At 58.8% G+C, this 13,992-nt stretch overlaps 3 protein-coding genes across 3 annotated transcripts; all 3 read left to right on the forward strand.

Moving 5' to 3' along the window:
- Positions 1-4,075: 4,075 nt before the first annotated feature.
- JKF63_07860 (uncharacterized protein) lies at positions 4,076-5,686 on the forward strand (the record flags this gene model as incomplete). The annotated part of the gene is made up of 1 exon (XM_067903788.1): positions 4,076-5,686. One exon carries the CDS (start codon positions 4,076-4,078, stop codon positions 5,684-5,686), a length of 1,611 nt encoding a protein of 536 aa, XP_067759260.1.
- A 942-nt stretch (positions 5,687-6,628) lies between these two features.
- On the forward strand, positions 6,629-7,288 carry JKF63_07861 (uncharacterized protein; the record flags this gene model as incomplete). Its single annotated transcript, XM_067903789.1, has 1 exon — positions 6,629-7,288. One exon carries the CDS (start codon positions 6,629-6,631, stop codon positions 7,286-7,288), a length of 660 nt encoding a protein of 219 aa, XP_067759261.1.
- A 1,151-nt stretch (positions 7,289-8,439) lies between these two features.
- On the forward strand, positions 8,440-13,728 carry JKF63_07862 (uncharacterized protein; the record flags this gene model as incomplete). The annotated part of the gene is made up of 1 exon (XM_067903790.1): positions 8,440-13,728. The coding sequence occupies one exon, from the start codon at positions 8,440-8,442 to the stop codon at positions 13,726-13,728; it is 5,289 nt and encodes a 1,762-aa protein (XP_067759262.1).
- Positions 13,729-13,992: the final 264 nt, after the last annotated feature.

Consider the following 13,992-nt stretch of genomic DNA (forward strand, 5'->3'; position numbering starts at 1 on the left):
TATCATCGTCTAACATCCCTCCCCCCCCCCCTCTTCTCTCCATCCGCCCCCCTCCCCGCTAGTCAAGCGAAGGTACCCACCGAACCTTCTTCAACTCATCAACGCCCCCCACCCCACCCCGGCCCGTTCTTCCACCACCGGTCTATCCCATGACTCCCCTCCTTTAGTCCAACAACTTTATCTCCCCGCCGTGCCTCACGCCACCCTTCGCTCCTCATCGTGCGTTGGTGCCTTCACTCATTCCCTCTCATTCGTTGTCGCTCCCTCGCGCGCGCAAGAGAGAGAGGAGGAGAGGGGAAACGTGGTCCAGCTCGCCCGGTCATCGTCTGCCGTCGGTGCTCAAGCCGCTTTTTTTTTCAGGAGTGGTGGTGGTGGTGGTGGTGCGTGCAAATAAAGTGTGCAGGCTGGTGGATTCTCTGCCTGGTTGAGGTGTAACAATGTCAGGAGACGCGCTCCCAGCCTCGGCATCTGGTACGAACATCACCGCCCTCTCTCTCACGTCCTCGCTCCTGCGGCGCAGCCGGTCTGCCAATGAAATCTCCGCCACCGACTCGTCTGACACGGCAATCTTTCACATACAGAGGAGCGTCATCGAGGTCGGTAGAAGCTCGGCAGCGTTGCAGCGGCGCGCCATCAGTTTTACACGCACCTCTACGAGTTCAGCATCGCAAGGAGATGGGCCACTGCAAGCGCACCTGGAGCTGCACGGTGTGTCCGCCCGGCTCCCGTCTCGATCCACTATGGCTCAAGACACGGCCGTTTTTGGCTCGGCAGAGCCATTGGCGAAGACGTCGCCAGTAGGCACCGCCGCAACTCTCACGGCGCCTCCTCCCTCTATGACAGACACTAGCACCGCCAGCACCAGCCAAACCTCGTCCAGCGCGGTCGGCAGCTACCACATCTCTTCAAACCTTGCAGCGTTGGTCCGTGCGGCGGCAACGCGAGAGGACCAAGACGCGCTCTTCCTTGGCTTCCCCGCCGAATTAAGGGGGGTGGGAGACAGACAGTCACTGCAGTCGGTGTCCCACAATCATTGTGGTCAACCGGCTACGACGACTATGTCCAATGGCGTCACGAGCGTGTACCCAACAGCGTTGTTATCTGTACACGCGGCGCCGTCTTCGAAGACAGGGCCTCTCTCGACGACGACATCAGGCGGTCATCGTCTCTATCCACAGTTGCCCATAAACTTCATGTCAGCCGCTGAGGCGCTCATGGTGGACCCCGACGCACCGCGGCCCCATCGAGGGGATTTGCGACACCAATCCAGGCTGAGGTCACGTGAGGGTACGCGCGCTGTATTGTCCTCTGCCGGCAACGCCACCCCGGACATCTCTCCCTTCACGGAGGGCGATGCACCAACGACCACGTCGGCCCCGGCAATGGCCGGCATGACCGTTGTGCCGCCGTGTTCCACGTCACCGCGGCCCACCGAGTGTGGGATGGTGTCCCTCTTAACCTCAAGGACCTCGCTCGGTGGCGCCGAGGTTGGAGGTGGCTCGGTGCCTCTACTCAAAAATAGCAACATCGTCCCACGAAGCTCGTGCTCGAAGGGTACACGGTCCCACACTGGGGCAGCGACCACCATGGGAATTTCGTATGTTGCGCAGGAGTCACAGTCACCGCTGTCACCCCTCACACTAGTGGGCCCCACCCGTGGTGGCGCCCAGCGCATAGAGCTCCCATTGTGCGCTCAAGGGTCCACCGCCTACAACCAAAATCCTCTTGAGCAGTGCATATCCGGCGCCAGTCACCGGCCTTCGCCCCCGCCGCTGTTTCATCCATCGCCGCTGTCGCCCCAGGAGCAGGTGGAGCAGACATCGAGTTTTCTCAGTACCCAGTCATCCAGTGGCCCCGCTGATGCCCCGTACCACTTCGTGGGACTGCTCGACGGCGCGACGGGGTCCTCTTTTTTGGAGGAGGACGACTGCAACTCTTTACGTGACGCATCACGTGGCGGTGATACTAGTGGCGACACGCTCTTCAAGATTGACAGTCATGAGAAACCCGGGGGCAGTGAGGGCGGTCGATAGGGGAGGGGGGAGGGGGGGGGGACCCTCCGGGGGGAGTCCGACGAGCGCGTCGTGTATCCTCCGTGCTCGCATCGATGGTTGTTCTCATTCTTGTGGGAGGCCCAAGAACACCACCGCCTCCCAATTGGGGGCAAAGGTACTAGAGTGCTCTCGAGAAAAAAAAGAGACGGGGCGGTTACTTGTCTTCCTTTTTTTTTTTGGGGGGGGGGCTGCAAAGTGAACTTCACTGCGGAACCTTCGCAGTAACGACGCAAGACTCCTCCCCCCTATGCCGCAATGGATGCAGCGTCTGCAAAAAAAAAAAAGTGGTCACTGCCGTCACGTTCTACTGCCTAAATGTTTAGGCGGCCATGTATAATGCACCTGGTAGAGAACTCAATCACATCATTTAGAGATCCATCGTTGCTTCTGCGTAAAAAAAAAAAACAAGGGGAGGAGGAGGGGAAAGGAATGAAGGAAGCGGGGGGCACTCGTGGATCGCCACGTACTGCGCGCGCGTGCACACACACACACGCACACACACACAGTGAAATGTTGACCGCGGCCTTACCCCCAAATGCCTGCACGTGTTTTGGTGGTTTTATATACGCTCCGCCACAGCGACTCGCACGGATAGAATTTTTTTTTTCGAACGTTGGGCAAGGGGAATGGGGGCTCGCACAAGGTGTCGGTGGTGAGTGAGCTCGAACGTGCGCATGGACTGGGGACCGGGCCAGTGCGGGGGGCTCCTCGAAAAAAAAAAAGAGAGAAAGAGGACATCCCTTCGCTGGTTGCTAATTAGGAGGACGCGCACTGTAGTCAAGCGATCCCGTCCGTGTCCTCCAGGTGCGGCCACTTCCAAGTCGTCTTCGCGTACAGCGGCGCTCAGAGTGGGTTTTGGTGCGGCTGCTGGCGATGGTGCTCGAGAGCTGCTTGGTCAACGAACCCCCTTCGACCACCGAAGAGTGTATCCCAGCTGCTCGATATGTCGACAGAGATGCAGTTGTGCACACATATCTTTGTGTGTGTGTGTGTGTGTGTCAGTCTGACGGCTCGGGGCCATTCTGGCAACTCTCCCTGGAGTGTGTATGCAGTGTTGCCTCCCCCCCCCCCCCCCCCCTTGTGTGTCGTCCTGGTCTAGAGTGACTCGCACGTGCAGGCGCGTAACGGCCAGGACGTGCAGCTGCACAGCTCTTCGTTTTATTGGAACCCCACGCTCCCCCCCCTCCCCAGCCAACCAACACTTCCGGGGGAGAGAGAGAGAGCTCTTTCTCTGTGGAGGTACAGACCCATCCACAGATATTCATGTATATATATATATATATATATTGTTTGTTTCTTGTCTCTTCCTTCGTGTGTACGTGTACGTGTGTATCTTTAATTTATTCACACACACACACACATACACACGCACGCTTTCTTTCCCCTTTCTCCTTTTCTCTTCCCCCCCCCCCCTCCACCCTCTCTTAACACGAATGCTGCTGCTGCTGCTGCTGATTTCTTGTGCCGATGTACTTGTGGGATTGTTACACTCAATGTTTATATGTCCCCACCCCCACCCCACCCCACCCCACTCCACCCCGTCACCTTGAGACCCGACAGCGTACATGTTGTGTACGTGAGTATGTGTGCACGCATGGCGGGCGACACCCTTGCGCCTCACCCTCCCCCCCCTCCACCCTTACACACACACACTCACTCACCGTTGTGTCACTCTTGAGCCCTGCCTCCACCCCCCCCCTCTCTCTCTCTCTGTCCTCAACCTCTCCTCTCTTTCCGAACGCATGATAATGCCACTATGCTCTTTGCTTCTTGCTCGTTTTTTTCTATTTGTGCACCGTTGCATTGTCTGTGTGTGTGTGTGTGTGTGTGTGTGTGTCTGACCACGCCCACGTACACTAACGGATACACTCAAGTCTCCTGCGTGCATGAAAAATCTTCATGATCGTGATATTCGTCTCATCCTTCCATTGCCGCTCCCCTGCACACACACACGCACACACTGCGCCATCCCGTGCGACGACATCAGCCAGCCACCGTCATCCTCCCGTTCTCGTCCAGTAATGCGCGCGGAAAAGGCGGCGACTACGACAACGCAGTACACCCGATCTGCGATCTTGGCGTGGGCAAACGACGCTCTAGAGACATCCTACGCCTCTTTCCAAGAAATTCCAAGCCACGAGGTGGGTCTCCTCCTCTACGGCGCTCTCCAGCCCTCATCCCTCCGCGCCGATGTTTCGGCGGGTGGCCTCGGTGACTCTACCGCTGTTGCCGCGACAGCGAGCAACGGTGATGTACCGCTTCTTTCCGAGGAGGAGCTACACACCCACCACCAGCGGCACCAGGCCACGTGCATGCGTTATCTTCAACTTTTGCAGTTCCCTCCTATACCTGGCCCCGCCACACAAACTAACTCTGCTGTGGCAGCCGTGATATCGTTGGCCACAGCCGCCACCCCATCCCTCTCCACATCACCAGGCACACAAAGCGGCTCCACCTCCGCTGTGGCCCAGCAGCGCAACGCCGAACACGTTCTCGCCATGATTCGGGCCCTCAGCGCTGAAGAAGCGCACCTGCTGCGCTCCGAGGCCAGCGATACACCAACGGGTGGTGGCAGCGGCAACAACAACAACAACACCGCCAACGTTGTCTTGGTTCTCGGACCCTCATTGACACCGGCGACGTGGCTGAGTGGCGGTGCTTTCGTAGAAGAACTGAAGCTGTGGCGATGGATTCGACTCATGGCCGAGCGGCACCGCAGCTCGACCACCGCCATTCGCCGTGTGATCCGCGCCTACCTTCAGCACGAGGAGGGCGTCGCCCCGCCAACGCCAATGCCCGCAAAGGGGGTGCAGGCAAGTCCGGCAAACTGTGACGAATCACGAGATGCTTTGCTGGCGACGGGCTCGCCAGTCGTCACGGCAGAGATGGACACAGACGAGGCAGTCTTGCCGGAGATGAAGCGCATGCGGCCCGACATCCCACCACCCTTTGCAGCTGCAGAGGCAGCGGTGTTGAGTGCTGCGCCCCTAACTGGGTCTGTGTCGCCCGTACAGGCGCTGCTCTCCCCCATGGAGGAGGCTAAGAATGTAAATGGCGCACGTACAGATGACGGCAGCGCAACAGGCTTGAGCTATACGAAGCCTGACAATCGCCTTCACACCGCCTCCACAGCGACCATCACGCCGTACGTGGCCCAAGCTCCACAGTTGCAGGCGATGCTTTGCAGTGCTCAAGTAACACTCCAGAATGAGCTGACACTGCGCCGATCACAGCCGCAACCAAGCCCTCCTCAGCCGCCGATATCGGCGTCAGGAAGCACGTCCCACCGATCCTCTGGCAGTGACATACCCGGCGGTGCTGGCGCGATTCCCAAGGTGCCCTTACTGACGACGCTGGCGATGAACCCCTGCGAGGTGCAGGAGAATTCGTGCCGCCGACACATGGTGAACACTGTATTGTCTCAGATAACCGATCTCCAAGGTGATGCATCGGTGCCATTGCCCGTCCCCGAGGGGCTTACATGTGATGTGTGCCCGTCCATCATGGCGCACGCGATCCAGTGCAACCTCGCTGCCATTGACAACCTAGAAGATATTCGCGCTCGCGCCATCGCAGCGTGTCTCAAGAGAGACCCGGTCGCGTTGCTCGCCGCGCTTCAGAGCATTGTGTAAGAGAGAGGGTGGGAAAGAAGACAACTGTGTGTGTGTGTGTGTGTGTGTGTCTGCTCATGTTGCCTACTATCTTTTCGTGTTCATCTTAGATCTCTTCCCTGTTTTTTCTTTCCACTCACTGGATGCCCCCCGCCTCTGCCTCTCAAATCTGCGCAGGTGTGTGTGTGTGTACGCATCCAACTCAAGCAACTGAGCGCACCAGCTGCACAAACACCAAAACAAAATGCATTGGTACCTCGCAAGGGAGGGGGGGGAGGGGGGAGGAGGCCGAAGAACCCCACGCCTTTGATGTGCAACGCCAGAAGGTGATGACTCACCATCACACACACACACCTCCTGCTATCTTCCATCATGTGATACCCCTCACGTCCATGAGCACTTCCTACAACACGCCCTGGTGCTGTCGAAAAGTGGTGGCCCAAAAGGAGGAGAAACTCTGCCGCTACCATCAGCACCACAGTCCTGGATGATCTGACCCACATCCGTGCGACGCGCCTCCCTATACCCCATCGATCCCCACCCCTCCCCACCCCAGCTCACCACCACCACCACCACCACCATCACACCGTGTCACTCCAATCTGAAATATATCTGCTGCTCTGTAAGTGTAGTGCTTTTATTCTCCCCATTTTAGCTTTTTTTTAGGATTGTGCGGTTCGGGGAGGAGAGGATTAGAAGAGTGAGCACCAACGCACACACCACCACCACCACCATCACACAAACACGCGCACACACACGCGTACATATATGACCATCCGCCCTTTTAGGGACGGAGGAGTACACTTGTAGCGTATCCCTGTACATTTATATATTTATATTTATATTTCTTTTTTTTTATCCAAAGTAGCATCACGTTTAGTTGTAGCCATCGTTACCCTCCCTCCCTCCTCTCCCCCCTCCCCCCCTCCTGTTCTTCCTAGGTGTTGGACACAGCACGCAACAATGATGCGTTGTAACGGTGGCGCCGCCGCCTCGACGGCGACAAGAAGTGTCAACGTTGCTCTGCTGTGTAGCGCTCGCTGCATTGCGAGTGAATTCAAAGACATGCGCTTGCGCTACGGTGGTGCTGCACCACCGCCGTCGATCAGCCACAACGAGCCCATCTTGCCAATGGACTTCAATCCCCACATTGAGTGGTTCGAGTACCCTAAAGAGATATTCGATCCCAAGTACCCCTACACACGCGAGGAGAGCATCCGCATGACGGAGGAGTCCTGGGAAAGCACGATGAGCGAGATGGCAAGCAAGTATGGCATGCGTTTGAACATGTCCTCCAAGCCAACATTTTGGATGGCGTGGTTTATCATGTTCTTCTACAGCTGGTACACCCTCTGGGGCTGCTATCGTGCCATGGGCACCGAGCCGGGTTGGTCCCACTTCCGGAATGCCGTGCTAAACCAGCCGGTGGTGCCGATGCTGGAGGAGGACGACATATTCTTGGATCAGTGGATGCGACCCGAGATGAGAGAAAAATTTAGCCGCTACGACCGCTTCTGGAACTGGAAGCCACTAGTGAAGCGTGACGGTGCGAAGACATCGTGGCAGATCCCAATGCAACACACCGACGAGTCAGAGTGGCGCCACATGACAAGCCGCTGCTAAAACTTAGCCGCTCGCACGAACACACACGCTGGTGGTCTGATGGAGAGTAACTATTCGACAGACGAGAGAGGGGAGGGGGGGGGGATGAGAAGGGGCCGCCAAAGCTCGAACAACCGTTGCTTTCCTTGGTGTGTGCGTGCGTGGTGCTCCTCTTCTCCATCTCTCTTTCCGATGAGCTTCCTACAACCTGTTCTCGTAGATATCGAAACACGTTGTCTGACCCCCTGTCTCGTCCCCATTCTGCTGCTTTTTTTTTCATATCGCCTCACAAAGCAGCGCGCATCAAGACAGGCACTCGATAAAGCAAACGTAGGCTGTGTGGGGGCCAAAGGGCCGCAACAATATCCCCCCCCCCCCCCCCCTCCCTCCCCTCCTCTCTCTCCCCTCCGCACCCACACCCACCCACCCAAGAAGGGGGAGGGGGGAAGAGGGGAGGAGTCAAAGTCCACGGAATACACACACGCACATTCACGTAGATGGACACGCCATGCGGGGATATCTATCAAAATGTATATATATATATATATATCAGAATATGCACACAGAGAGACAGACAAGTATAGGTGCGGTTCTGTGTCTGTGTGCGAGCTAGGAATGTCAGGCTTTCCCCGTCTCTTTCACATCCCCTCCATCCCTGCTCCCCTCTCCTCCCCTCCCCTATTTCTTCCGTGCCAATGATATATGTGTGTGTGTGTGTGTTTGTGTGTGTGTGGGGGGGGCTCCCTAGCAGTGTAGCCTGCAAACCCTTATACGACGCGATCATCACCACCTCCCACCTTACATACGAACTGCGTTTGTCAAATCGAGGGGTAGAAGCCCGATCGACGTGTACCTTCCTGCAACTGTCGCCGCACGTGCGCGTGTGTGCGTGGAGGGAAGGGGGGAGGTGGTGGTGGTGGTGAACACTTACAAAGAGGGTATGAGTGTCTGCGCTCCCACCTCCATTCCTTCTTTTTTCCGTCACACACCCCTGTTGTTCCTGATTGTTCTTTTTTTTTTTTGAACGTCACGCCGGTGTGCGGGGTACTCATCTTCGCCTAATGGTCCCCACGGACTCACTTACCTTTTCAGATGCCGGTCGCGTCTGTCCTCCGGTCGACAGCGAGAGTACCGACAATGACACCGCTCATGTCGATGCTCCGAACCCTATCATGGCTGCGTCGATTCCCCTGCTGCGTTTGCGGTCGGTGTCGAACTCTGTGGTGATCCCGTGCAGTCCGCAACCTCCTGTACCCCGCATACCCTCCTCCACGTCGCGTATAACCCACTCCCGAATTGGGGGAAGTCGTGGTGCGGGTGACCTTCGTCGATATGAGGCGGATCCCGTGCCCGCTTGTGAGGGCGCCTCACTGGACTACGCGGTCTCTGACACCACAGCCTACGCGTCACTCTCGCGTACCGCACCGTGTAACAATGACAACACCGCAAGCCCCGACAAGAATGGATACACTCGATGCGAAGAGGCCGCCGATGGGTCTTTACAGGCCACCATGTCCGTCAGCCCGGCACCGCGATGCCTGCCACCAACCGCCGCAGCGGTCGCTAGTGGGCACAGAGAATCCCCGACCACCACGGTGCTGTTGCGCTACTCATGCGGTAACACAACACGTATTTTGTATGCTGATGGTCATGTCGAAACAAAGGTCTCCATCAATCCAAAGAATTTGACCGCCGCACGTCCACGCCCGCCCGCCTCGCTGAACTGTCGTCGCCGGTGCGCTGAGGACCCGAAAACGGCCCTGCCGAGATCGCCGCCGGGCACCGTCACGAAGAACAAGGCGGACCCCCCCACGCCGATTCCGGCGAACCAGCCGTGGCTGATCGAATCCTTTAACGCTGTGGCACAAGTGTACCAACAGCAGGCGCTGCCCCCCCGCCTCGATTCTATCACGCCGCAGTTTGCCCGTGTCTCTCTGTTCTCCGACCGCTCCTCGCATGCTACTGAAAATCGTCTGCTCTCGCCGAGGGTGTCAATGCCAAGCCCGTCGACGGCGACGTACTCGCCGACATCCCTTGCTACCGCCCAGACGCCGCCGTTGAGCCTGACGCCAAAGCAACCAGAGCTGCGATCTATGACCGATGTCAACATCCCCTTCTCTTCCCAGGAGACGTTGTCGCAGCCCTCAACTAGCTCGCGTGGCGACAGGGGCGTAGTTGGAGGCCCAAGGGGTTCAGCAAAGGGCGATGATACGCATGGCCGTCGGGGCAGGGGGGGCCTCCCTCCGGTGGCACCAACTGAACCGTCTGCAGTGGCCACAATCGCCTCGGCCAACCCTCACACGGATGGCTGTGAAACCACGTCCACAGCCGAGAGGCACAACGTGGTGGCGGGACCCCACTTCAGTGAGAGCGTGGCTGGCAACGCCGCCTCCACAGAAGCCTCTGACGACGGCACACGAGCGAAGATTGTGGCGTTGCAGCAGAACATCCGCACGGAGCTTGCGGTGGAGCACTGTACGCGGGCGCACACCTTTGCGAGCCGCTACGCCCGCGATATCTCCGCTTCCCCGTCCCTCTTCTCCGTTCGCTTCCCCTTCGCACCCCTCTCAGAACTCTACGCGTTCGAGGATCGTCCTCCCGAGGATCGCATGGCGGCCCCCGCGGCGTCGTCTGGCATGCTGACATCTGATCTGCCCAGTGTATCGTCCCTCGGACCCCAGGCAACACTAAGCACCTCAAGTGCAGTCGGGGAGAGGGCTCATACCTCTGCCGGATACGCATCATCGAGGCACCTGATGCCAGACGTTCTTCTGCCACACGCACAGACCACTACCCCCTCCGGCTTCACCATTCCGGAACTGCTTCAGGACCGCCTGCTTCCCCGTGAGCCTCCGGCTCTGCAACTTAAACTGAAGGAACTGACAACGACTCGCAATCTCATCGGCGCGCATGACTCACCGGCGTGTCGCCTCATTGTTTCGTTTGTGTGGTATGCCATTCTGCGCTGCCGAAAGGCGCACCGGGAGCAATCTTTGGTCAACGACTTCCATCGCCTGTCGCGCGCCCTTTCCAACACGTTCCCGCACGTCCTGTTGGGCGATGCGTTGCCGGCGCTGGATGTGCTGCAGCAGCTGCTGGTGGAGCTGCTTACGTGCTCACGCTACTCGGCAGACATTGAAAAGGCACGCAATGGTGAACAGAGCGCTGCCGCAGCAACGAGCGCCGAAGGCCCTGACAAGGAGACGAACACGACAGGAAACCGAGAAAACGCGAGTCCAGCGCTGCCACGGATGTCCATTATGCAGAGAAAAGGCACAACTCGCCAATCGGTGGACGCCAACACGACTCCCTCGATGCTGCCGCTGCACCTTCCGCTGCACGAGCACAGTGCCCACTTCCCGCTGCTGTTGAGCCCCGCGTGGTCAAAGTTGGTCCATACAGGGGCCGCGCATCCTACCAGTAGCGATCGTCGTCCAGAATCAAAGCCAGGGCACACAGAACAGCAGCAGAGGCCTCTCCGACACAAGGAACGAGGGATACTCCCGGCTCCCGGTGACTTGGATACCCTCTGCAGTGTGTATCACGATTTGTGGCTGCACCACAGCGAGTACGTGCAACTCTGTCTCTACGAGGAACTCCTTTACAAGCAGTTGGCCCGGCAGTTCGGCGACTTCGTTCGTCATATACACAAGGGACACACAAGCGCCGAGGCAGCGGTAGCGCTGACTGCCACCACCACCACCACCACCACCGCCGCCGCCGCCTCTGTCGCTCCACCTGAAGTCATTGACAGTGTTCTCAACTCCATGCTGCTTCTCATGTCCCACGCGACTTACTACAACTGCGTCTTCTGCTTTCCCAACGACTTCTACTCCGGCCTCTTTGACGAGGGGTTCCGCTCGGATGTGATGCGCTGGCTTTCCTTTTGCTGCCACGGTGTTGTCCTGACGCATGTCCATGTGCGGCACTGGCCGGTGCCAATCAAAGGTGATCACACGGATGCGCAGATCAAGCGCGAGGAGGCCCTGAAACGGGAGCTGGAAGCGCTAGGGCTCGTGCCACCGGGGGAGCAGCTGCCGGCGGGAACTCATCATCAGGCCGCTGTTGCCATCAGTGGACAGGGAGTGCCACAACCCACCGTCTCGCTCGAGCTGGCCACGGAGAGCGGGAGCCTCGATCTCAGCTCCGTCGCAGAAAACAGCGAAGCTCGGCTGGCCTACGAACTCGACCGGTATGGCCGCTCCGTTGCACTGCACATGGCAGACCTCAAGCGGTGCATGGCACGCCTCCAACGCCGCCACGTCACGGTGGACTCCCACTCCCTTGGTGGTGCCGAGCCCCTGCCACGCGGTGTAAGTAGTGCTGTTCGCACCCCCCACATCAGCTCCTCCAGCTCCACGGCAAGTACGACGGCAGCGTCGACGCGGCGCCCCTCGTGCTCCCACTTTGGCGAGAAGATAAAATCTCTAAAAGGGTGTCCCCGGCCGGAGGAGCACAAAAACAGCGTGACTTTGCGATGCGTCTCGCTGGTGGCGGCGAGGGTGGCGGGGGCGGGCACTTCTCCACGGCAAAGCACCGCCAGCCCATCCATGACAAAAAAGGGCTCATTGGCACCACCACCCACCTTTGACGCGCGCAGAAAAAACCCGCGCTCTCGGGGGACGTCCTCGACTTGTGGGCCAGCCGCTCCGCCTCATCCTGATCGACAGGAAGGGACCCGCTCACAGTACCGCACGAGCGCCGCCGCAGCGGTGGGCGAAAATCTCGTCAAAATGGCCGCGGAGTTGCGAGGCGTCGGCCACACGGGGGGTGCGACGGGCGCGGCGTTGCAAACAGATGGCCATCAAAGCACCCGCGGAGAGGGTGCCCCGGCACGTGCGAACCGAGGCCCTAGTTTGACTCTCAGTACCAGCGACACTGTGAGTGCCGGCTCTGCAGAGGTGGACTTGGCACATGACAATCCAGATGAAGGTGCCGTGACGATTGGCCAGGGCAACCGACGCAAACCATCCGAAAGCTCTCTGTTGTCGTCGTACCCGCTCTGCGTCTGCCCCAGGCCCATCCGCGACTACTGGCTGCTCATGCTCTTGCGCACACCTTTTTTGTGGACAACGCGGACGGCAATGGCGACAGCGGCTGCGATAGCCGGCACCGAGGTCTTAGCGGCACGTTACGAAGTGCAGCAGCTGAGCACGCAGCTCATGCTCTGGCCATCCAGGCCGATCGGCGCTGATGGTGAAGCCCTGCCGCAGCAGGATGTGTGTCGCTTACAAGTCGAGCCCTGGCGGGCGCTCTTCTCAGCCGTGATTGCGGTGCCACCAATCAGCAAGGAGGCTCGTCAAGCAGCGGACCAGGTCGAACTCTACGGCAAGGTACTCTCACAGCAGCAGGCACACCTGTACAAGCTGGTGGAGCTGCACAGGCACACTCACCACGTAAACCAACAGCGTTTCTCGCCGGAGGATTCCAAGGAACGGGTAGTGTTGGCGCTGGCCTCGTTGACGCCGACGGTGACCTTGGATATGATGCTGGGTGAACCTGCCGCTGGCTTCGACACACTCCAAACGCTGAGCTTCAGCGCCACTGGGCAGGGCAGTGGCAGCGCAGGAGGCGTCGCGGACATGGGGCGCGGGGGCCTTCCAGCGTTGCCACTTATTGCACCCGAAAGCTCGACGGCGCTGGGCACGTCAACGGCGACACCGAGGCCGATGATGCTCAACTCCTCCTCCCCTGCATTGAACCAGCGACGCTACGGCAAAGCGGGGACGTACCAGGGCAGCACGTCTCCCTTTTCTATGATGTACTCCTCCTACTTGGCGGCCTCTTCGTGCCTGCCCTCCATTCCTGTGCCCAACCTACCGCACCGCATCGGCGCGGCCGGCACCAACAGCTGTCGTGACTCAGTTGAAGGGACGCTGCCGGGCACCACCCCAATACTGTTCGCTTTGGCGCCCTCGAGTCGCAACTCGCCACTCGATCAAGGTATCGCTCCTGGCACCGACGCCACGGCCACAACGCCGGTGGTCATCGTCTCGGCATCGACGACACCTTCAGGAGAAGCGAAGATGAACAATCGTAACCCTGGCCGCAGTGAGCCCCTTCAGTCGCGCGGGTTCAGCGGCAAGGGTAGTAGAACCAGAAAGACGAAGATCGCAAAGAATCGCTTCCACAACACCTTCTCCATTACAGCCTTCTCGTCCGAGGAGACGAAGCTTCCGTCAGGTCGGATGGGACCACTGATGAAGGAGGCGACCGACCGGCACGTGCAGCTTCTGGCGGACATGGAGATGATCCAAAAGCGAGATCAGATTGCCCGACAGCACTACATCACTCAGCACCTGAAGCTGTCCAACGCCGTAGCCTACACTGAGTCAGAGGCGATGGTGCGGCGCTGTCGCGCACTCAGTCGTTTAGCGCTGGAGCGGCTCATGTGCGCTGATGTTCCGGATGTATCAACGACCCGCGGAATGGCGAAGGGACCAAAGGACTTCAAACTGTAAGGGGGGGAGGGGTGAAGGTGCATAGATGTATGCGCGCAGCTTCCCCCCCCCCCGCCTCCTGGTGGTGCTGCTCTTGCTGCTGCTGCTGCTGCTGTTGTGTGTGTGTGTGTATTATGTCTAGATACAAATATATATATACACATCTATAAGGTTGCTCGCTTGTTTAGTTTGCACATGTATATCCCTTCGGTATTCCCATGGACTCGTTGTTTCCCCACCTCCCTCCCCCCCCCTCCGTCTTCCCACACACACACACACACGCTG

Source organism: Porcisia hertigi, chromosome 8, assembly GCF_017918235.1.
Source record: "Porcisia hertigi strain C119 chromosome 8, whole genome shotgun sequence".
Taxonomy (NCBI): Eukaryota; Euglenozoa; class Kinetoplastea; order Trypanosomatida; family Trypanosomatidae; genus Porcisia; species Porcisia hertigi.